This window comes from Dreissena polymorpha, chromosome 3, assembly GCF_020536995.1.
Source record: "Dreissena polymorpha isolate Duluth1 chromosome 3, UMN_Dpol_1.0, whole genome shotgun sequence".
In the NCBI taxonomy this organism is placed as follows: Eukaryota; Metazoa; Mollusca; class Bivalvia; order Myida; family Dreissenidae; genus Dreissena; species Dreissena polymorpha.
This window is the reverse complement of record NC_068357.1, coordinates 63589726-63615005: the sequence shown is the minus strand read 5'-3', so window position 1 is coordinate 63615005 and position 25280 is coordinate 63589726. Positions and strand designations below refer to the sequence as shown.

The following is a 25280-nucleotide window of genomic DNA, read 5'->3' as shown; positions in this document are numbered from 1 at the left end:
TTTGTTGAAGAGTGAGCTTCAAAAGGCGATCATTGACTCCCTTTGGTAGGCTAGTTAATTTGCCTATAAGGTCATTTTTGATAGCAAAGCCAACCCCAGCCTCATGGCGTTCATCCTTCCCACGACCACTCCAGAAGAAAGTGTATCCAGCGTTTGGTTCTCTCAACTGTCTCTCTTTAGCAAAACGAGTTTCGCTCAGAGCAGCAATGTCCACATTGTATCTCGACAACTCCTTTGCTACGAGGGCTGATCTTCTTTCTGGTCTATTGGACTCATCCCTGCCCAACAGTGTACGTACGTTCCATGTGCCGGTCAAACATATACCGAGTACAATCGGCGCATGCAAGGTACATTTATGGATAGTTTGTATACACACATTGATTGATGCTGATACTATTCAAAGTATAATTTCATTGTGTATGTTTTACTTTCTTACAGGTGCAGCAGAATCTGATACATTCTTTGCAGAGCCATTGGACTTATTTTTGTCCGATGCGGAGGACATTAATAGCTCAACTGTTGTCATTCCTGAGGCAGGACCTGTTGAAGATTTGTGGCAAAGATCTATTGTGATTGTACTTGTTTGTCAAATAAAGGGGCTTATCAAAGGTCAATATGTGAAAAGTTGTTCATGGGTGTTGGATGTGTGATAAATTTCTTTTGAGTATATTCCTGTACTGATTGAATAATGGAAGCCAAAGACTTGTTATTACAGTAGACCGCACGTGTATGATTTTTTTTTATAATTCAATATAATTAAACTTTTAAACATTATAATTGATATTTTTATTATATTAATAATTTAATTAAATAAACGTCTTTTTGTGAATAGTTTTTTAGCAACTGATGGGAAATTACAGATGCAGTATCTGACGCGGTTGAGGACACACAAAAAGCGGTATCGCGATTTCCGTATTATTTTTGATCTGTTTTCTAATTAAATTATTTAATATAAACAATAAATTTCCAAGCTTTCGAACGATGGTTACTTTTTAAATATTAAATTGAAAATGGTAATAATTTGGTGATCTTCAATTGAAGTTCGCGTCTCGCAGCCGCTTAAATCGACCGCGGCTGCTAGTAAAAGTTTTGATTTTAACTCGGCGCAATAACTTGAATAGTTCAAATAAACAATTGAAAATAACACAGAAAAAACGTCAATCTATAAGCTTTCTAGTGAATGTTATTTATCACATTTCTGACTAAAAATGACAAAGCAATAATATATTTTACAGTGAAGGCGACGATATTTTTTTACCGACACTCACTCGCAGTTGGAAGACAAAAAGCAATTACGTTGTATTTAACTCGTCACATCTTTGTATGCTCCCCTTCGAAGAAGATGGGGTATATTGCTTTGCACATGTCGGTCGGTCTGTCGGTCTGTCGGTCCGTCCACCAGGTGGTTTCCGGATGATAACTCAAGAACGCTTATGCCTAGAATCATGAAACGTCATAGGTACATCGACCATGACTCGCAGATGATCCCTATTGATTTTGAGGTCACTAGGACAAAGGTCAAGGTCACGGTGACCCGAAATAGTAAAATGGTTTCCGGATGATAACTCAAGAACGCTTAGGCCTAGGATCATCAAACTTGATAGGTAAATTAATCATGATTCGCAGATGACCCCTATTGATTTTCAGGTCACTAGGTCAAAGGTCAAGGTCACAGTGACCCGAAATAGTAAAATGGTTTCCGGATGATAACTCAAGAACGCTTAGGCCTAGGATCATGAAACTTGATAGGTCGATTGATCACGACTCGCAGATGACCCCTATTGATGTTCAGATCACTAGGTCAAAGGTCAAGGCCACAGTGACCCGAAATAGTAAAATGGTTTCCGGATGATAACTCAAGAACGCTTATGCCTAGGATCATGAAACTTCGTAGGTAGATTGATAATGGCTGGCAATTGACCCCTATTGATTGTCAGGTCACTAGGTCAAAGGTCAAGGTCACGGTGACCCGAAATAGTAAAATGGTTTCCGGATGATAACTCAAGAACGCTTATGCCTAGGATCATGAAACGTCATAGGTATATTGATCATGACTCGCAGATGACCCCTATTTATTTTACAGGTCACTAGGTCAAAGGTCAAGGTCACGGTGACCCAAAATAGTAAAATGGTTTCCGGATGATAACTCAATAACGCTTATGCCTAGGATCATGAAACTTCATAGGTACATTGATCATGACTCGCAGATGACCCCTATCGATTGTGAGGTCACTAGGTCATAGGTCAAGTTCACGGTGACCCGAAAAAGTAAAATGGTTTCCGGATGATAACTAAAGAACGCTTATTCCTAGGATCATGAAACTTGATAGGTAGGTTGATCATGACTCGCAGATGACCCCTATTGATTTTCAGGTCACTAGGTCAAAGGTCAAGGTCACGGTGACCCGAAATAGTAAAATGGTTTCCGGATGATAACTCAATAACGCTTATGACTAGGATCATGAAACTTCATAGGTACATTGATCATGACTGGCAGATGACCCCTATTGATTTTTAGGTCACTAGGTCAAAGGTCAAGGTCACAGTGGCAAAAACATACTCACACAATGGCTGTCACTACAACGGAGAGCCCATATTTTTAATATCTTATGGATTGACAAATTAATTAGATATTTAGAAAGAACAACATTTCAGCTTTCTAAAATGGGTAAAATTTTAAATATTGAATAATAAATGACGTGACAATCGGGGTTTAAATTACCAAGGTTAAATATCATCTCTGTTAACACCGTTAAGCTATTACGCGTTATCGATAAAATCAATAATTATCTTCTTTTCTGACTGGATTATCAGCCACGGCATCATATTTTCGCTGTTATTGGATTTATGCATGGAGTTGCGGATACCGTTAATATACATACCTGATTTCATGTTTCAGTCGTTATCAATTCTACTGTGCGACGTCATAAAATCAGGCTTATTGAAGTCAAGTCGGCGATCAAGTGTGATTATGAAAGATAACGTCGGGCCTTTAGATAAAACGAGATCTCCAGAAGCCTTCTCTAATGTGGCCTATCTTTATATATAAAATATCTTCGAGTACACTGCAAGTAAGTTCATTTGTATTTCGCAGTATTGTTAATGTTTTCTTTGGAATATTTAAATTATGTTGATGTTTGTTTCCTATGACACAATAATATATAATGTGATTTGCATTTTTTTTACAGTAACACAAATTTTCTTTTAAAATAACTATGGAGATACTTTTGAAAACGAAATTGCAAAATCAATTTGTCTACGCAAATGGAGTTTACCACACATGTTAAAGTTGCTGACTGCGTTAAACTGGTTTTTGTTATCTCACACATATTGCAAGAATTAAGTACTTGGCACGTGTATTCGAATTCTAGTTTGAACACGCATGTAAATAAAAAATAAGAACATCGAAGTGGGATTTCCAAAAGTTTATATCAAAATTATTGTGCATAGAAAGGGAATGAAAACATGAATAAGCACACAAAGACTTACTTGAGAACGTTTCGACCCTTTTCAAGATTATCATAATTAAACAGGCCTTATAAACTTGCTATAAGATCAATCTATTACGACATGTAATGATTTGGCTTACATGTTAATTTCAGAGTAATCGACATCTTACACTTTATTTATTTTAAATCTTAAAATAAAGTATACTTGCAGCCAACAGAAAATGGAAGAAGTTGACACCGATAGTGCCGTGTCAAAAACAGGAATAGTTCCAATAAACAGCAGCCTATACAATCATCACTCTCGGGTAAGTGAGAATGTGAGAGACTCTGAGATACTGCAATCGTTCCTAGGGCACAACAACCTTTACAGTAGTCACTCCCGGGTGAGTCAGGAACTGCAAGCGTTCCTAGGGCACAACAACCTTTACAGCAGTCACTCTCAGGTGAGTCAGGAACTGCAAGCGTTTCCCAGGCACAACAACCTTTACAGCAGTCACTCCCGGGTGAGTCGGGGACTGCAAGCGTTCCCCAGGCACAACAACCATTACAGCAGTCACTCCCGGGTGAGTCAGGAACTGCAAACAATCCCCAGACACAACAACCTTTACAGTAGTCACTCCCGGGTGAGTCAGGAACTGCAAACAATCCCCAGGCACAACAACCTTTACAGTAGTCACTCCCGGGTGAGTCAGGAACTGCAAACAATCCCCAGAGACAACAACCTTTACAGTAGTCACTCCCGGGTGAGTCAGGAACTGCAAACAATCCCCAGACACAACAACCTTTACAGTAGTCACTCTCAGGTGGGTCAGCGACTGCAAACAATCCCCAGGCACAACAACCTTTACAGTAGTCACTCTCAGGTGAGTCAGGAACTGCAAGCGTTCCCCAGGCACAACAACCTTTACAGCAGTCACTCTCAGGTGAGTCGGGGACTGCAAGCGTTCCCCAGACACAACAACCATTACAGTAGTCACTCCCGGGTGAGTCAGGAACTGCAAGCGTTCCCCAGACACAACAACCATTACAGTAGTCACTCCCGGGTGAGTCAGGAACTGCAAGCGTTCCCCAGGCACAACAACCTTTACAGCAGTCACTCTCAGGTGAGTCAGGGACTGCAAGCGTTCCCCAGACACAACAACCATTACAGTAGTCACTCCCGGGTGAGTCAGGAACTGCAAGCGTTCCCCAGACACAACAACCTTTACAGTAGTCACTCCCGGGTGAGTCAGGAACTGCAAGCGTTCCCCAGACACAACAACCATTACAGCAGTCACTCCCGGGTGAGTCAGGAACTGCAAGCGTTCCCCAGGCACAACAACCTTTACAGCAGTCACTCTCAGGTGAGTCGGGGACTGCAAGCGTCTCAGACACAACAACCTGTACAGCCGTCACTCTTGGGTGAGTAAGGGACTGCAAACGTTCCCCAGACACAAAAACCTGTACAGCAGTCACTCTCGGGTGAGTAAGCGACTGCAAACGTTCCCCCAGACTCAACCACCTGAACAGCAGTCACTCTCAGGTGGGTCAGCGACTGCAAACAATCCCCAGACACAACAACCTGTATAGTAGTCACTCTCGGGTAAGTCAGGGACTGCAAGCGTTCCTCAGACACAACAACCTGTACAGCAGTGACTCTCGGGTGAGTCAGGGACTGAAAGCGTTCCCCAGACACAACAACCTTTACAGCAGTCACTCTCGGGTGAGTCAAGAACTGAAAGCGTTCCCCAGACACAACAACCTGTACAGCAGTCCCTCTCGGTTGAGTCAGGGACTGAAAGCGTTCCCCAGACACAACAACCTGTACAGCTGTCACTCTCAGGTGAGTCAGGGACTGAAAGCGTTCCCCATGCACAACAACCTGTACAGCCGTCACTCTCAGGTGAGTCAGGGACTGAAAGCGTTCCCCAGACACAACAACCTGTACAGCTGTCACTCTCAGGTGAGTCAGGGACTGAAAGCGTTCCCCAGACACAACAACCTGTACAGCCGTCACTCTTGGGTAAGTCAGGGACTGAAAGTGTTCCCCAGACACAACAACTGTACAGCCGTCACTCTCGGGTGAGTCAGGGACTGAAAGCGTTCCCCAGACACAACAACTGTTCAGCCGTCACTCTCGGGTGAGTCAGGGACTGAAAGCGTTTCCCAGACACAACACTCTGTACAGCAGTCACTCTTTGGTAAGTCAGGGACTGAAAGCGTTCCCCAGACACAACCTCCTATACAGTCGTCACTCTCGGGTAAGTCAGGGACTAAAAGCGTTCCCTAGACACAACAACCTGTACCGCCGTTCCTCTTGGGTCAATCGAGGACTAGAAGCGTTCCACAGACACAACAATCTGTACAGCAGTCACTCTTGGGTAAGTCAGGGACTGCAAGCGTTCCTCGACAAAGCAGCCTTTACTAATTATTACTAAATGGTAAGTTAGGGACTGAAAACGTTCTCCGATACAATAGCATAAACAGTTGTCACTCACATCTTGACGTGTTAGTTAGGGACCGAATGCGTTTCCAGGCAGAGCATCATGTACAGTCGTCACTCATGAATAATTCAGTGATTGAAACGTTACCAGCCACAACACCATGTACCAGTTTCACCCATAGGTAAGACACTGAAACATTACCAGAAACAGCAACTGTATACATTCGTCAATCTCAGGTAAAAATCGGACAGAAAGCGTTCCCGTTCGCTGTGATTGTCCTTTCTCGACATCAAAGGGCCACATGTGACAGTTAATCGACGCACAATTCGACACCGCGACTTCTCAAACGACAGACGACGTTATATTGCGCAAATATTGCGCTATTGTCGACAGTCAAGCATGGAGCATGCCAAGCGACATTCAAAGCTACGCGCGACATTTAAAACGACGCGCGACATTTGAAAGACGCCGCACGTCATTATATCGGGAAAAGATTGCGCAAAATAGTGTGATTCGAATGTCGCCTGGTATTCAGTAAATTATGAGGCGAAAGAATGTTAAGTCTAGTTTTAAAAGTAATCACGTTTTCCCTATTTCCTAGTGAGAAAATAGCCATACAATATATACTTAAAGTTGCACTAGGCACTCCAAATGTTTAGTGCTCATCCAAATTCCTAAATTTGAGTATACTGAATATTTAGTGGACAGGTTATTCTATTTAACATTTATTGGTTAGCTTATGTAATACTTCGGATAACTCGAGTACTATTAACATATATTTTGGATATGTTATATAACACTTTCGGTAACTTAAGCAGCTGCCTATCCTGTTTCTTGGGTGCATTACACAACACTTTGGGTCTCACAAGTATCTTTGATTACTGAATTCAAGATGGACAATCCTTGAAGTAAAATTGTAACAATATGTTTAAGTTTGTAAAGTTGCAGCCCTGTGGAACAAATACTTTTTTAAATTACGCACGACCACACAAAAGGACCGTAAGTCTTATTTAATACCTTTCAGAACCAAAGTATGGATGTGCGCAAGTTCATATCCTAGTAAGTATGTCGGCAATGTTCACCCATATAGCTCCAATACATTTTGAGTTCAGCGCACGACAAACAGTGAGAAGAACAACCCCACGGACTGATCAATCAATACACGGTACCCCATCCAGTAAATACAATAGTTGGATCCCTTTCATTTTCAGAATCATGTCGAAGGTGTGTCCGTGGAAATCTGCAATATTATGACCCTGTTGGGCTATGGGGAAGAGATCAGACGGAGACGTGGTGAGAAGTACATGGAAAATGATATGCTTGTGGGCGCAACACCCAGTAATTCAACTCAATTAACAGCTGGCAGCAAGGCCGAGGGGTTGACCTGCTTGGCAGAAAGCGATCGTGACCTCTTACTCGTGCTAAAGAGTGTCCTCTGTGTGGAAGACGGAGTCGATGTACACACCATACCAGACGACATAGAAGTATACAGCATGGATACACGTGTATACCCAGGACACTGCAGGATGTTATTGGAGAGACCTGGTTCATCGCGTTTGAATTTTATTAATAATGCTCTTTGTGATATCGGAGATGGGAACAGTTTACTAAGCAGCGGTTTCGTTCTTGATGAAACGTCAAAAATCAAACACGAAGGTGTTCAACTTGAACGCTCGGGGCCTTCACTACCGATGTCAACAGGACTAGGATATGATATCGACATAGTGTGGGCAGTACGCTGTCAATGCCCCGGCATCCTGCAGAGATGGGCTCAACGATCTCGACATTGGCCGCCACCGGATGTCGTGCTGAAAGTTGTATCATTGGGATCAGTTGTTACCCCCATAGGACATAAAGGAAGTGAATACAGCTATTTAGAGTGGAGGATTTGCTTTAACATGGGTGAAACGGAACTCGTTAACAATCTTAATGGCACTCAGGCAAAATTATATGTACTTCTAAAAATGATTGTAAAAGAAGTCCTGAAACCAAAAAAGAAAGAAATAACATCCTATGTGCTGAAAAATATAATGTTTTGGCAAGCTGAACGCAATCCACCCGCAATTTTTCAAGAAAAGAATTTGATCCACTGGTTACACGACGCACTGGGAACACTTAGAACTGCAATATCCTCTACACAGATGCCATACTACATGATTCCAGAGCGAAATCTGATGGCAGCGCGTGGATTGCATGATGAACAACAGCGTAAATGGGTAACATATATCAAGGACATGATGGAGGAAGGACCGAGGGTTATACTTAGGTTGCCGAGGATTCGACAGGCCATTATCGGTCACCCAGAGCCACTGCTGTGGTTCTGCAAGAGGAGGATTGAGCTGGAGATGCTGCAGCTGGGATGGATGAACAGAATGGTGCAATGTAGAGATGAAAACGGGAAATGTGATGACACGGATGTCATCCTTGAGATAATATGTAGACGGCAGGATGAAATATTAAGCGAAGTTTATCTACGGATGTTTATGGAAGGCAGCGCTCCAAATGATCAGGAAGACATAATGTACAGAATGTTGTTGTAAAATGAATTGTACTGATATTTTCATTTTCCCACACATGTAAAAATTTATTGAACGTGTGTTGCGTCAGATGTTCCTTTATTTTATGTTAAGTTGTATAACATACAAAACAAACTGTGAGATAACCAACACTCTGTGGGGTGTAATACTATATTAAGTGGAATACGTTAAAACGAAATGTTAGTTCTCGGTGTGACATTAAATACTAATGTGGTGAAAAGAAACAAACAAAATATATTCTCAAATAAATTATTCCGTGCTTTCTCGAATATGTAACCCGTAAATGCCAAACTTTAAATACATTGTCCTTCCCTTCAAAATATACGTTTACATTTTTAAGACATGTTGACTCCACCGAAAATTATATATTGCACGCTAAAAATCAAATCCCTGAAAACAAACTTCTGAATAAATCCCCTAAGTAAGACCAAGCGTATTGCCTGATCAGAGCATTACAGTGAGGAGCTCCGTGCATTGCCTGATCAGAGCATTTCAGTGAGGAGCTCCGTGCATTGCCTGATCAGAGCATTACAGTGAGGAGCTCCGTGCATTGCCTGATCAGAGCATTACAGTGAGGAGCTCCGTGCTGCCTGATCAGAGCATTACAGTGAGGAGCTCCGTGCATTGCCTGATCAGAGCATTACAGTGAGGAGCTCCGTGCATTCAATGCGCTATCGGCTTAGACAGAACTGCACACAAAACCGTTCCTGGGGTCGTATTCCAGAAGCATCTTAAGTTAAATTTTATTCTGATCCTTAAATTGGGATATTTTCATAAGTGTTTCATTTCATATTGCAATAGATTGGCATCAAGATATACATTTAAATAGCATCATTATGCCAATGTTATTTTAGGAATACCAAAATAACACGTGTTTCCTTAATTAGTAAAGAAATACAAAACATTGTAATTTTTAACTTAAGTGAAATTATTTAAGAAATGACTTAAGATGTTTCTGGAATACCACCCCTGGTATATATGAACATGCATATACGTCGGTACCGTAGCCACAGACGTCTTAAATCAACATACGGTTAATTGAGCGTTGCCGTTTGTTAGTCGCTTATCCATCGCGTTAAATGTTTGTTTTGTACTGTAGTGCATATTTATGTAAACCATTTTTTTTAATTTATAAATTATAAAGTAAATTAATCAACACAGTTAATATAACGTGTCCTGTGTAATAATATATATCTATACATAATGGTATTTGATAAATACAAAAAAAAATGGGTAAAACATAACTCGTTTAATAAAATAGGGTATGATACTACGACAACTCATGTCAGATCCTATATATAAAGTGCAACAAGAATTAAATCAAAGTTAAATTGCCACGGTTTTCACGTTGCTTACGTATTTTAATAAACATTTGCTTGTTCGTCACGATTGAAACATTTGGGACATGTGTATTTCATTAAGACATAGAGGATATTTGTTCATGACAGTGTAAGATCGTTTGTTATTTTACGAGTGATCATAGAAAATATATATTCACGAGTGGCGCAGCCACGAGTGTAAATAACGAGTGTCTTTGATAACGAGTGAAATAACAAACGATCTTACACTGACATGAACAAATTTTCTGTTTCTTTTATGCCCCTTTTTCAAGAAAATAATTAACAGCTGTTTCCCTTTCGCTGAAAAGTTACCCCTTTTCCCGTGGCGTGCCTCAATACAGTTCAAAACACAAAATTACATCATTAGTGTGAAGAAATGGCGTCATTATACCAGCAAAATTCTCCAGTTAAACTCTTTTAAAATGTAAATAAACGGTAAAAAAGGCATAAAATAAAAAGAAAATGTGTTGCATTTGGTGGAATGTCGATTTTAATTCACTCGTGATCAAAGAAAAAATAAATATAATTATTTGTGATAATCTAAAAATAGAAAAGAGAGTTCCGAAAATTTGTTCTTTTCACCGGTGAAAAGAACAATGTGTTTATTTTCACTGCTGTTATTTTACTGCAGAAATGTCATATTTTATCATTATGTATAAAAGAAGCAGTTTTCTTTTCACGTTTTTAAAATCCTACACATGTCGAATGGCTAATCTGGCTGTCAGGAACTAGACAGGCTGATTGCGCACTGACTTTGATATTCTGAGGGGTGAAATGTATATTTTTTAAGGAAAGTTTAAAAACGTTAAAAACAATACAAAAATACAATACAATACAAAAAAGCAAAAGTTACATGATGTGCGAAGTATAAGTGCGCGTAATGTAAAATGAAAATATTGCTGTTGAATGTAACAGCTCAGCCTTTATGTATACACGCTTCTGCTGATCTAAAGCGACAGTTCAAGAATCTATCAATTTAGAGAGTTGAGCGTAAAACTGATGTACCCACTCATTAAAATAATTTCATCGCTTCAAAACGCAATTCTGTATCTTTATAATTTTCCTTTTTCAAATGAAGTACCGGTAAAAGACTTTTATTCATTCGGGTCTACAGACCTGAAACATATTATTGACTGCTGATAAAGGTCAATATAGGTCATGACCGGACTTAGACACTTACACTAAATAAAAAGTCGAATACATACGTGTGTCAATATATTTACAATTTAATAATTGACATAGTTCTATGTAAACAATCCATCGTGGAAATTGTCAAGCACATGCAGTAAACATTTACTAGCCGTATATGAAGCAATTTGCTATTTTTAAAATAGGTACAGCACAAACTGTATCTTTCAGAGTCATGGCAATGGTGATCGATATGATTACAGAAATAAGCGATAACAGAATAATAGTGTTTCATCAATTGTGTTCTGGATCTGGATCTGGATCTGGATATGTACGTCGCAGGACCTTTCGGTGTAGGCGCGACGGAAGAGAGGGTGGTTTAGTCCCACTGTAGGACAGTTGACCTGAATATGTCAACTGTGTCCGCGCGAACAACACTTTCTTCAAGATTGTTCCACTCTATTAATGTCTTAGGGAAAAATGAGTTTTTGTATAATTGGGTTTTGCACTGGATTGGTGTGAAACACTTAGAGTTATTAACTGAATATTGTTCAACGATATTGTTTACTTTGAAGTCTTTGAAATGTTTAGGGGTAATTCTACGCTTTGATTGCCGGACTGGGGTAAGGAAGTCTTGGCTAGGCATTGCTGGCACCAGCCCCTCAACCACCTTGAAGAAGAAGATAAGTCTATTGGCCTTCCTTCTTTCCTGGAGAGGTGGGATCTTCATACTCTTCAGCATGTTTGTCACGCAGCCTGATGTTTTGGTGTAGTAGTCGCCGGTTATGAACCTCGCCGATTGTTTTTGGATCTTTTCAATTTTATCGATGTCTTTTTGAAGGAGTGGGTCCCAGACAATGGAGCTATATTCTAGAGTAGTTCTAATTAAGGCGAAGTATGCTGTTTTACGGCAGGATTCGGGGCAGTGTTTCAGGTTGCGTCTTAGGAAGCCGAGTGTAGAGTTTGCTATTTTGGTGATTTTATTTATGTGTGAGCTCCAAGTTAGGTCTTCTGATATTGTCACTCCGAGGTATGGGTTTTCTGGGACTTGTTGAAGGATGTGGTTTTCGAGTTGGTAAAATTTTGAGGTTTTCTGGTTTATGGTTAGGATGTAGCATTTTTTGGCGTTGAATCGCATGCCCCATGTGTTAGCCCAGGTTTCTAGTTTGTTCAGGTCTTGTTGTAAAATTTCATGGTCATGGCGACTTCTGATGGGTCGATAAAGTAGGCAGTCGTCTGCAAATAGGCGGACCGATGACTTAACTGAATCTGGTAGGTCATTAATGTGGCAGAGGAAAAGCAGAGGGCCAAGGACTGTGCCCTGTGGAACACCGGAGTCGACAGTTACCGGGTTTGATTTCTCTCCCTCCACAACAACATTCATGCTCCTGTCTGTAAGGAAGTCCTCGAGCCAGTGATTTATGCTACCAGTGACGCCATACTGCTTCAGTTTTTGCAGGAGCTTTTTATGTGGAACCGTATCGAAGGCCTTGCTGAAATCCAGGATAGCCATATCTATCTGCGTGCCAGAGTCATAGTTGGAGAGAAGGTCATGGACAGTGGTCAGTAGTTGTGTTTCACAGGAAAATCCGGTTCGGAAGCCATGGTTAAGTTTAGTTAAGATGTTGTTATTTTCCAGATGGTTTAGGATATGTTTGCATATGATATGTTCTAGAAGCTTGCATGTAACACAGGTTAGGGAGACGGGTCTATAATTTTCAGCTAGGTGGACGTCGCCTTTCTTGAAAACGGGTGAGACAAAAGCATCTTTCCAATCTCGAGGGAGTTTACCGGAGTCTATAGATATTTGGAATATTGTTGATAAAGCAGGTGCTAACTGGCTGGCGCAGGTCTTCAATACTAAGTTCGGTATCATGTCTGGCCCTTGAGCTTTGGCAGGGTTGATGTTACGGAGGAGCTTCTCAACGCCTATTGTGGTGATACTGAGTGGGGGTATTTGTGTACGACATCTCTTTGTGGTGTCCGGAAGATGTGTATCTCCTGTATCCTTGGTGAAAGCAGATTTGAACTGGTCGATAAGCAGCTGGGCTTTCTCCTTACTGTCGCTCACAAGTCCACCCATCTTTTTCAGGGGAGCAACGCCGGAGCCATCTTGTCTGCGTGATTTTACGTAACTCCAGAAGGGTTTGGTGTTCTTTTCATCGAGGCCTTTTTGTATTGTGTTGTTGATGTGATTGATTTCGGCTTTCTTAAATGCCTTTTTACATTCTTTTTGGAAGGATTTGAAGGTGTTCCATTGTTTACTTTTTTTAGCGTGTTTGTAGAGTCTTGATTTACGTCTGATCATTCTTTTCAGGTTTTTGTTAAGCCATGGTAGAGACTTGAGCTTCTTGCTCATTTTAGATGGTACGTGTTTATTAATTGACTTTTCAAAGCCTGCTTTTAGAGTGTCCCATAGTGACTGAATGGTTGAATCTTTGCTTTCTGCTTCAGTAACGACTGTGGCTGAGAGATGCTGCATGTCCTCGTTGATGCTATCCCAGTTTGCTTTGGAGAAAATGAAAATCTTTCGAGGCTTTTGTTTAATCTTCTGGGGGATGATATCTATGTCAGTAACCACCATGGCATGGTCGCTTATACCAGGGACTGATGATGAAGTTTTAACTAGAGAAGGGTTATTAGTGAATACGAGATCGAGAATGTTGTTGTTCCTAGTAGGTTGGTCGTGGACTTGGGTTAGGCGATGTTCTATGGATAGGTCTACCAAGGCTTGTTGGACATCTCTATCAGTGGCTCCTTTTTTCACAATCAGGTTGGGCCAGTCAATATCTGGGCAGTTAAAGTCGCCGGCTAAGATGATGTACTTTTCTTTAGCAGTTGATGTTAGATGGCGGATAGATTCGTCTAGTTTATGGATGATGTTGATGTTGCGATGAGGCATATAGAAGGAACATAAGTATAAGTCCTTTCCCTTCCAGGTTTGTACTTTGGACCAGACTATTTCACAATCAGTGGTGAGATGTGGTTGGGCGTCCATCATGATGTTGGCACTCGCAGCAGTAAATACTCCTCCACCCACGGTTGATGTTCTGTCGTTCCGGTGTACAGTCAGGTTTGGCGGGAACACTTCGCTCGACAGGATGGCATTTTTATCCGGATCAGCACCTGGTTTTACTCCGCGCAGCCAGGACTCTGTGCCACATATTAGGTCTGGCTTGATGTAGTCTAGTGCTGCTATGAATTCTGATCTGTTGGTACGTAGTCCGCAACAATTAACGGTCAGTAAACGTAGGTTTGTCTTGTTTCGATCAGTTGCATGGTTGGTGGTATGCTGATGGCTGGAGTTTCCATGTGAACTGTTTGTGGACGATGTTCTGTTTTTACCTGTTGGGTGTGGATGAGGGCTGCTGGAGTGTAATGGACTGAAGCAGGATGAAGTAACTGAGACAAAGGAGGTATCTGTATCGAGTAAGGGTGTAAAGACGTTTGAGGTATGAAGTTCAAAGCTATTGAAGGTGAAACTATCGATGTTGATACTGTTGCATCTGCAACAATTCCAGACAACACTGGATTTGTTTAGGTGGGACATATTTCCCGATGGTATCTCTTCGCAGGATTTGTGAAACCATACACCGCAGTTATCGCAGCAAACGCCTAATTGTGACCAGTTGACAGGGTTATCGCAGAGACCACATGGGCAGATTGAAGCATTTCCTGGGCCAGGGTTGGTTTCAACATCACCAGCAAGGAGCAACAGTAGGATGAATAAACATCTACCTTGTCTGAAGTGCCACATCCGGTCTCGTTTCGACGGTAAATTTCGGCGTTCGACAAAGGTAAAGCCTTTCACATGTGAGATGTTTAGTGAGGCTGCCGTCATGGAGGTGAAGCACTCAATTAGTGGTTGTTTCGTGGTGGAGATGTAGGCTGATAATGTAAATATAAGAAGAAGTTCGAGGAAAAATGTGTTTCCGGTTTTCGTCATGGTGGCTGCCATCTTGGATGACACGTCGATAAATGTGGTGGGGTATGAAGAAAGTGGTGGTTGAGGGCGGTAACCAGCTATGGGGCCGTTTAGCCAGACATATTTAGTGCAATGTGCATAGAAAAGTTACCCAATACCAATCCTTATTAAATTAAACACTTATTCTTCGTAGAAATAATTATTTAGTTAAATTTTCATCACACTGTTGGAAAACACGACTTTCCCGTTCGCGCATGCGCACTCTACCCTTGTTAGAGCAATTCAATGCTCATACGGAAAGTTCTTCACACAGACTTAAAGACGTACATACCGGGTTACATCGATGACTCGATCTAAAGCGTGTCGGAAAATAAACATACTGCACTTTTCATGACGTAGTACACATTATACCCTATCAGTCTGCATCAAAAATCCAATATATCGTGCTCGTCTGCTTTAAGTGCTTACATTGTTTTTTGATTGTTGCACGTGTTTTATGTTTTGTAAGACATGACATTTCCTTTGGTGACATTTCCTTGGGTAGATAGAGAAGAATTCAGAAATGTGTATAAAGAACTGTACAGCCATGATATCTTTCTCCAACAACACGCAGTTGACAGAATAGCCGCATGGGAAGCTCGTTCACTAAGTAGATTGCCAATAGCAGTGGAGAGCACCGCAGCTTTCATTAAAGCTAACATAGCATATGTATCAACCTCTCAACCGGTTGGGAACGACCAAAGGCTGAGGGAAATCTACAGCATGGCGGTCATCCGGTTTGTTAATTTATTCACCGAGAGAAATCAGCAAAAACCGCATGCATTGCCAGTGCATTTGGCAGCGTCCTATCTTGGTGTGCCAAATTGGATCGTCGACTTGAGACATGAGTCCACGCATGCAGCCCTGCCATCGTTGACTGAATTTCGTGCTGCAGCTGCATGGTGCCTCGAATGGTTGAAAAGTCAGTTCTGGGATGTCCAGTCCATTGAAACATTCCGAGTTGAAGAACAGAAAACGAAGCTTGCAGAAAGCCTGAGGGATGCTCTTGTTACATTCATGCAGAGGAAATTTCAAGATCTCACGAATGACTCGTCAACAATTTCAAAGACACTGGTGTCAAAAATTGATGATATCATATCAGAACTAGGTGTCAGTTGTTTTGCTGTATTGTTAGAAGATGGGTACATGGTCTTCACAGACGAGCAGCTGTCGAGCATCGATATTGACCAGGAAGATGTCTATGAAACAGTTTCCCCTCATCAAAACTGTTTACCAAAGATTGTCATTGATTTCTGGAAACCAATTTTACTTATTCTACAGAGATGTAATCTTATAGCAGACTTTCTGTTGAACATTTCGTTTTTATTGAGTCTCAATAATTCAAGACGAACAATATTTCTCAGCAAATGGTTCTACACAATCTTGTTTTTGAGTAATGCATCGGCTAGCAAAAAGGTAGACACTTTTAAATTAACTGCTGATCTTCCATACAGAACGCTGCTGAACCACTGTTTGTTAATTGACTTCCCTCTGGCAGCTCCCTGCATTCAAGTTCTTTTTAAATGCTTGAAAATGAACAAAGATCAGGTGTCTGCCCTTTCTAAGCTTCAAGCTTTGAGGGATGTTGATGAAGAATTACCAGTAGCAAACATCAATGATGTTCAAATCCATAATGTAGAAGAATTGAGACAATGCGTTTATCAAGCCCAAAATAAATGGAAAAAAGTACAGAAAATCACGGACTGGTCCAGAATCCCTTTCGGTTGTCTTCCAGATCATGAATTGACTTACACATCCCTAGAGCTTCACAAGGACAGTGTGAAAGAGATTACAGGACCCGCAGATGATGATATTTACCTCGAAAGTGACTCAGATATAGGGTGTGAGAATGACACATTTGAAATGGACACCATTGATGTACTTCCTTCTGAATTCAGTCCTAAATGGGACAAACCAGTTGCTATCATTGCTGAAGACATTGAACTCTATTAATACATGTAATAAAGCTTTTATAGAAAATGATTTAAGTTAAACATTGTGGTACTTGATTCCAAAATATGTAGAATTAAACTTTTAAGATAATTAATTCTTTAACAAACTATGAGTCTATGATATTTTTTCAGATTTGAATTGTTATTGTGCGAAGACTGTTAAGATACTATTAAGTTTATAATTTAACATGTATTGATTGTTTTTAACTTTAATTATAATATTATAAACCTGCAACTTGAGCAACTCCGCTTAAACTTGTTCAAACATGATTATTGCAGAATATTTAATATTTATGCCTTCCTGCAAAGAAGGCGGCATATAGTAGTGGCACTGTCCATTTGTGCATCGGGCTGTCCCTCCCAAAATATTCAGTCTCCGCTATAACATTTCCACATTGATAAATAAATGGATTTTTAAGTAGCTTAGTGCTAATGTAAACCATCATAACATGATGTGATGCGTGTTACAACTGCCTCCCTACCTTAAAGGTCAAGGTAACACTTATAACATAAAATTTGGCCATAAAATGGCATAAAAATTCTTTTCTCAACCATAATTGCCATAAATTAATGGATTTTAAGATGACAGACAAAAATGTACAATGATACTTTTGCCATAGAACAGCGTGTCGTGACTGTACCTTTGTTTTTCATCATGCATCTTCAAAATACTTTGGAACGCATTACCGCAATGAGGCAAAATTAGGTTGTGTAGCCCAACTCCCTAATCAAAGGCCAAAGTCACACTTTCATTTTTTTTGTCAAATTTTGCTATAAAACAGCTTGTATAACATAACATTGTCTCAGGAATGGGGAATCCCTCTTGTTAAGGTGGCATGTGTAAAATTAAATACAAAAGGCATCTAAATAGCACAAAATATTTGTTTCGATCATTATTAATTGTTATTTATCAAAATAAATCTCTAAATAAATTTTGCATTGTAATTTTTTATTGGTTGCCTTGTGATTTTTAAGCGGTTGCCTTGTTATTGTTTATTGGTCAAAAGACAATCATTTCTGTGTATCCAAGCTCGATATTATTGTTATACGCTCGTTTTTCAAAACGGGACGTATTATAGTTTCACACTTGGCAGGCGGTCGGTATCCACAGCAGTTTCCGCTCTCTATTTCAAATTGTTTACATCTGATCTTCAGCAAACTTGGTCAGAAGTTGTATCTAGACAATATCTAGGTCAAGTTCGAATATGGGTCATGCCACGTCAAAAACTAGGTCACTGGGTCACTTAGTGCATTTTAAGGATTAAGCATGGTTTCCGCTCTCTAACTGAAGAAGTTTTCATCCGATCTTCACCAAATTTGGTCAGAAGTTGTATCTAGACAATATCTAGGTCAAGTTCGAATATGGGTCATGCCGGGTCAAAAACTAGGTCACGGGGTAACTAAGTGCATTTCAAGGATTTAGCATGGTGTCTGCTCTCTACGTAATTGAAGTAGTTTTCAGCTGATCTTCACCAAACTTGGTCAGAAGTACGAATATGGGTCATGCCAGGTCAAAAACTAGGTCACGGGGTCACTTAGTGCATTTCAAGGATTAAGCATGGTTTCCGCTCTCTAACTGATAAAGTTTCATCCGATCTTCACCAAATTTGGTGAGAAGTTGTGTCTAAATGATATCTTGTTCAAGTTCAATATGGGTCATGCAGAGTCAAAAACTAGGTAACAAGGTTACTTAGTGCATTTCAAGCATTAAGCATGGTGTCCGCTCTCTTAATTGAAGTAGTTTTTATCCGATCTACACCAAATTTGGTCAGAAGTTGTGTGAACATGATATTTAGGTCAAGGTCAAATATGGGTCATGCAGGGTCAAAAACTAGGTCATCAGGTCACTTAGTGCATTTCAAGCATTAAGCATGGTGTCCGCTCTCTAATTGAAGTAGTTTTCCTCTGATCTTCACCAAATTTGGTCAGCAGATGATGTCCAAAACCTTCAAACCGGCGTATCTTGTGGCAGTTTGGCACACTTGTTTATTAACTGTGAACAATGCATGAAGCCTATTTTTACCGAAAATTGTTATCCATTTAGATATTAAGCTCAACTCTATACTGAAAAGTCGAAGCTATACTACTCGCCCAAATGTCTGGGTAGTCATTCGAGTATTTCTTTGGTTAAGGTAAATTTTACATATTTTCTGGGTTTTTTTACTACAAGCATTCAATTGAAATTTTACTTAATTGTTTTATTATGCCCCCATTACCATTGGTAATGGGGGCTATATACGAGTCACTTGTTAGTCGGCCTGTCTGTCCCGAAAATGTCATCCAATCTTCACCAAACTTGGTCAGAAGTTGTATCTAGATGATGTCTAGGTAAAGTTTGAATATGGGCCATGCCGAGTCAAAAACTAGATCAAGGGGTCACTTAGTGCGTTTTAAACCGAAAGTTTGTACGGACCACAACTATGTCATTTATCGTTGGATTTTAAAATTACTTGGTACATTTGTTCACCATCATGGGACGGTGTATCATGCGAAAGAAGTATGTCGATATCCCCAAGATTAAGGTCACACCTCGAGGTGCCCATAAATGAGCTTGTCCGGGCCTTAACTATGTCGTTCATTGTGAGATTTTAAAATTATTTTGCACATTTGTTCACCTTCATTGGACGGTGTGTCATGCGAAAGAATTACTACGATATCTCCAAGGTCAAGGTCACACCTTGAGTTCAAAGGTCAAAAAAGGCCATAAATTAGCTTGTCCGGGCCAGAACTATGTCGTTCATTGTGAGATTTTAAAATCATTTGGCACATTTGTTAACAATCATTGGGCGGTGTGTCATGCGCAGGAATTAAGTCGATATCTGCAACATCAAGGTCACACTTTTAGTTCAAAGGTCAAAAATGGCCATAAATAATCTTGTCTGGGCCATAACTTTGTCATTCAATGTGAGATTTAAAATTACTTGGTACATTTGTTCACACTCATTGGACTGTGTGTTATGCGAAACAATTGCGTCGATATCTCCAAGGTCAAGGTCACACTTGGAGTTCAAAAGTAAAAAATGGCCATAAATGAGCTTGTCTGGGCCATAATTATATCATTCATTGTGAGATTTTTAAATGACTGTACATTAATTTTGTTCACAGTTATTGGAAGGCATGTCATGGGAAAGAATTCAAGAGTTCAAAGGTCAAAATGGCCATAAATAATAATGGCATAATGATTCTTAAAAATCGCCATAAATTAGCTTCTCTTGTTTTGTGAAGACAGCATGCAAAATAGTCTGTGTCAATGCAGCATGTGGGGTATACGTCACGTCTGTGACAAAGCTCTAGTTCGTGAGAGGTCACCGACCAAGTATATAAATCTTACCTGCAATTTCTGTACGTTGGAAAAAGGTTATTGTTCAGATTCAATATTCCCATATCAATACATTTGAAACTTCACACATGTTTTTGGTCATAGTGTGAGTTAACTGACCAAGATCCATAAATCTTGCTGGCAATTTGTGTGCCACAATTCCATATCTCTATATTTAGTACACATATTGAAATAAAACTTAACATTATGTGTTCAGTGTCTTTTCAAACATTCACTCATATTCAGTGACCAAGACCTATAACTATGATCAGCTGTTTTACAAGATAGTGTCCTTGTGGTTAAGGTTTGCATGCAAAATGAAATGTATGTTAAGGTTTGGCTCAACAAGTACTTAACTGTTAAACTTCTACAGATATTCGATTGCATACACATAACATGTTCTGAGAATCATCATGCAATTGAGCAGAATTAATTTGTTGTACTACCTGTAGACTTAACATGAGAATCTCTAGCTGTCCAGTAGACGTGGCATGATAATCTCTAGCTGCCGTGTAGACTTGGCATGCGAATCTCTAGCTGTCCAGTAGACTTGGCATGATAATCTCTAGCTGTCCAGTAGACTTGGCATGAGAATCTCTAGCTGTTCTGTAGACTTGGCATGAGAATCTCTAGCTGTCCAGTAGACTTGGCATGAGAATCTCTAGCTGTTCTGTAGACTTGGCATGAGAATCTCTAGCTGTCCAGTAGACTTGGCATGAGAATCTCTAGCTGTCCAGTAGACTTGGCATGATAATCTCTAGCTGTCCAGTAAACTTGGCATGAGAATCTCTAGCTGTCCTGTAGACTTGGCATGATAATCTCTAGCTGTCCAGTAGACTTGGCATGATAATCTCTAGCTGTCCTGTAGACTTGGCATGCGAATCTCTAGCTGTCCAGTAGACTTGCCATGAGAATCTCTAGCTGTCCAGTAGACTTGACAAGATAAACTCTAGCTGTCCAGTAGACTTGGCATGAGAATCTCTAGCTGTCCTGTAGACTTGGCATGAGAATCTCTAGCTGTCCTGTAGACTTGGCATGATAATCTCTAGCTGTCCTGTACACTTGGCATGATAATCTCTAGCTGTCCTGTAGACTTTGCATGATAATCTCTAGCTGCCAGTATACTTGGCAGTATAATCTCTAGCTGCCGTGTAGACTTGGCATGATAATCTCTAGCTGCCCTGTAGACTTGGCATGAGAATCTCTAGCTGACATGTAGACTTGGCATGAGAATCTCTAGCTGTCCTGTAGACTTGGCATGAGAATCTCTAGCTGTTCTGCTGACTTGGCATGAGCATCTCTAGCTTTCCTGAAGACTTGGCATGAGAATCTCTAGCTGTCCTTGGCATGATCACTTGGCATGATAATCTCTAGCTGTCCTGTAGACTTTGCATGAGAATCTCTAGCTGTCTTGTAGACTTGGCATGAGCATCTCTAGCTGTCATGTAGACTTTGCATGAGAATCTCTAGCTGTCCTGTAGACTTGGCATAACAATCTCTAGCTGTCCTGCAGAATTGGCATGAGAATCTCTAGCTGTCCTGCAGACTTGGCATGAGCATCTCTAGCTGTTCAGTAGACTTGGCATGATAATCTCTAGCTGTCCTGTAGACTTGGCATGAGAATCTCTAGCTGTCCTGTAGACTTGGCATGAGAATATCTAGCTGTCCTGTAGACTTGGACTGAAAATCTCTAGCTGTCCAGTATACTTGGCATGAGAATCTCTAGCTACCATGAAGACTTTGCATGAGTCTCTAGCTGTCCTGCAGACTTGGCATGAGAATATCTAGCTGTCTTGTAAAGTTGGTATGAGAATCTCTAGCTGTCATTTAACCATTGAATGAGAATCTCTAGCTGTCCAGTAGACTTGGCATGAGTATGGATAAAAAAAACATCCAACCTCGAATAACAATTAACACATAAATGTTACACAAATCTACACTGTATCATTATGAAAACATTAATAATCAAAGGGGAGTAACTACACTAAACTTAAATGCAATATTTAGAAGAGTTGTCTCGCATGTTACATGACCTTAATTCATGATTGTTTAACAAGCCTTTTTACTATATAAATATAAGGGAAACTGCCCTGTCCCCCTGGCAACCATGTTTTTCAACGGACCGGAACCATTTTCAAACTTAACTCGCGTATCTAGGAAACAAAAGTTCTGACAAAATTTCATGAAAATTGGGTCAAAAATGTGACTTCTAGAGTGTTGACATGTTTTCACTATATACATATAGAGAAAATGCCCCGCCCACTGGCGGCAATGATTTTTTTACCGATCTGGACCATTTTCGAACTCGTCCGAGAAATCAATAAAACAAATGTTTTGACCAACTTTCATGATGATTGGGCAAAGTTTGTGACTTCCAGAGTGTTTACAAAGTTTCTCTATAGCCAAATAAGGAAAACTGCACCGCCCACTGGCGGCCATGTTTTTCAAAGGACCGGAACCACTTTTGAACTCTATCAACATATCATTAAGACAAACATTTTGACAAAGTTACATGAAGATTGGGCATGAAATGTGACTTCTACAGTGTTTACAAGTTTTTTCTTTTTTTTGACCTAGTTTTTGACCTGGCACGACCCAGTTTCAAACTCGACAGAGATTTCGTTGGGACGAAGCTTCTGACCAAGTTTCATGAAGATCGGACAATAAATGTGGCCTCTAGAGTGTTTATGAACAAATGTTCGACGGACGACGGATAAAGACCGGTCACAAAAGCTCACCTGAGCAATCAGTTGAGCTAAAAAGTTTTTCATTGTCTGCTTGAAATTTAATTTTTTTTAATTTCCCTGTAAATGTTAAGCACCGCCTAATTTAAAGGTTATGAACTTCTCTCAGCCAACAGCTAGCGAATGACTCAAATCAAGTTTACATGTAAATACAGATTCAACACTATACCAAATACATGTAGCTGTCTGCTCAAACACGTGTTGCTGTTTATAAACACTCTAATGTTATCAGCAAATCACTGGCAGATAAACCCAGCACACTAGTTAATGTAGGTTAACATTTTACCACCGCAAAATCAAGCGAGATCTGGCTCTAGCAGACAATAATGCTAAAAGCTCTGCTTTAATCACCGCATCCACCTGTTTTACTGGTACAGTACATAGTGTATTTAGAGCCAGATCTCACTTGCTTGATTTTGCGGTGCGGTGATTAAAGCAGAGCTTTTAGCATTATTGTCTGCTAAAGTAACTGGAGTTATCCACACAGGCAGTCACGGGTTACGGTTCCTGTCGTAGCTAGCCCATACTGATTTGCAAAATTGCGTCTGCATTATTTGTGAGCTTTGATAACAAATAAAAATCGAGCTATCTCAATCGAACTGACTCTGTCTTTTACATAGGTCGCCATTGTGAAGAATTTTTTCATGGAATGATAACTTAGACGAGCTGCTTTGCAGCATCGTCAAAAACATGTTTATACTCTTAGGTCAATTGTTTGGTCCAATATTCATGAATCAGCAGGCACTTTCTCAGATAAGTCTAGTTTCTTTGAGTCTCAGGTGGGAACCTTAGGGCCCATATTTGCTGGTAGCTTTTTATGCAGATCTAGGTTGGGATTGCATTTAGGGCATGCTGGGTCAATGTCATTGTTACTATAAATAGAAAAATAGTTTTTGCTCATTAACTTTGTTCTGCAGGGATGTTATTTGCTGTAATTTTTCAGTGTAAGAAGCTTATTTGCAGACCTTGCTGACAAAGTGAACAAGTGCACCACATAACGGGTACCACACTCGGCTGCGAAAGCTTGTCAGATTTTTTTTTAGAGGTCACAGTGACCTTGACCTTCGACCTAGTGACCTGAAAATGGGTGTGGCGTGTAGAACTCCTCAAGGTGCATCTACATATGAAGTTTCAAAGTTGTAGGTGGAAGCACTTTGATTTAAGAGCCAATGTTAAGGTTTTAGCACGACGCCGGCGGACAACATGACACGACGAGCTGGCTATGACAATAGCTCAGGTTTTCTCCGAAAACAGCCTAGCTAAAAACTGAAAAATCTCATTTTTGGGTTGGTCACATTTCTTGAACAAGTCACGTTTTAAACTGGTCTCATTAGCTCAAATGTCAAGGTCACTCTTTAAGAGATCAACAATCAAATTTGGTCATAAAACACCTAATAAGACTGTTACTTTGACCCAATTGGTTGTTGTTGGCTCAGGTACTACTAAAAAGTACCCTAGGTACTCTTCAGGTATATTACAAAATACCACAATTGTGTACAATTAATATGCTTAAAGGCAACCAACCATTCTCGAGGTAATTGTATGCACCCAGTAGGGTGGCATATAGCAGTTGAACTGTCTGTCCCTCCGAAAACTTAACATTGGCCATATCTTTTACAATATTGAAGATAGCAACTCGGGGCTCTCAATCTATCAAATCTGCCGCCGAACTTCGGCGGCAGTCCCCCACCTGAAAAGTATATTTTTTTCCCCAAAAAAACTTACTTTTTCTCCCTCAGAAAAATAAAAAATATATTAAAAAAATCGCTGATTTATAGTTGAAAATTGACTCCAATTAGATACAGTGTTAACTGCTTGCTTTTAATTTAGAGGTACTATTAAAGTCCATGCTTTCCATAAGAATGAATGACGTCATTTTGTACATGGGTCTAATTTGTGCATGCTTTCTTGAACAATAAAACTTGACAATTGTTTTCGGATCACAAATTTAATTATACGCATTTGAAAATACTTACATGGAATAATGTTTTGTTTTATACCAATGAATAACATATGGATATAACACTTCAATAAGGTAGGTAAATTGCGTGTTTTGAGATTGCCAAACTAAGCTAATACATACATAAACATGCATGAATAACCTGACAATTTATATCGCGCGCCGGATATATCATGGTCGCGATCTTTGGTTTAAGACAGACTTTGCATGCAAATGGACACAGCACTAGCTTGTTTGAGGAACAAAAAGGACATAATGGCGGACTTTAAAATAAGATTACTGTTATATAGATTGAGTAAAAGTCCACCTTTCTGTCCTATATAGACAGTCGCATATATAGAAATATATGTTTATAACAGTTAAACATAGTTTGATTTTTCGTTATAAAAATTCCCCCATTTACAAAAGAAATCCCCCTCCTAAGGGCTGCGGACCCCTTCCCCCAAAGTAGTTTGAGGGCGCTG

The 25280-nt window shown here is 40.1% G+C and overlaps 2 protein-coding genes across 4 annotated transcripts; both read left to right on the top strand.

Annotated features, from left to right (window-relative positions):
* Nucleotides 1–2939: 2939 nt before the first annotated feature.
* LOC127874458 (uncharacterized) lies at nucleotides 2940–8661 on the top strand. 3 transcript variants are annotated; one of them, XM_052418801.1, is made up of 3 exons: nucleotides 2940–3071; nucleotides 3661–3754; nucleotides 7084–8661. In XM_052418801.1, the coding sequence occupies exons 2-3, from the start codon at nucleotides 3671–3673 to the stop codon at nucleotides 8410–8412; spliced, it is 1413 nt and encodes a 470-aa protein (XP_052274761.1). In that variant the 5' UTR covers nucleotides 2940–3071; nucleotides 3661–3670; the 3' UTR covers nucleotides 8413–8661. The 3 variants fall into 3 exon arrangements, with proteins under 3 accessions (XP_052274761.1, XP_052274763.1, XP_052274764.1); XM_052418804.1 differs by lacking the exons at nucleotides 2940–3071; nucleotides 3661–3754 and adding exons at nucleotides 4924–5151; nucleotides 5332–5391; XM_052418803.1 differs by lacking the exons at nucleotides 2940–3071; nucleotides 3661–3754 and adding an exon at nucleotides 3799–5271.
* A 6565-nt stretch (nucleotides 8662–15226) lies between these two features.
* On the top strand, nucleotides 15227–20320 carry LOC127874457 (ribosomal biogenesis protein LAS1L-like). The gene has a single exon (XM_052418800.1). The coding sequence runs from the start codon at nucleotides 15313–15315 to the stop codon at nucleotides 16792–16794; it is 1482 nt and encodes a 493-aa protein (XP_052274760.1). The 5' UTR covers nucleotides 15227–15312; the 3' UTR covers nucleotides 16795–20320.
* Nucleotides 20321–25280: the final 4960 nt, after the last annotated feature.

Excerpts from the sequence above, each read along its gene's own strand:
- LOC127874457 (XM_052418800.1), top strand. The coding sequence starts at position 15,313 with ATGACATTTCCTTTGGTGACATTTCCTTGGGTAGATAGAGAAGAATTC.
- LOC127874458 (XM_052418801.1), top strand. The coding sequence starts at position 3,671 with ATGGAAGAAGTTGACACCGATAGTGCCGTGTCAAAAACAGGAATAGTT. Across the intron at positions 3,755-7,083 it reads TATACAATCATCACTCTCGG|AATCATGTCGAAGGTGTGTC; the intron begins GTAAGTGAGAAT and ends TTTCATTTTCAG.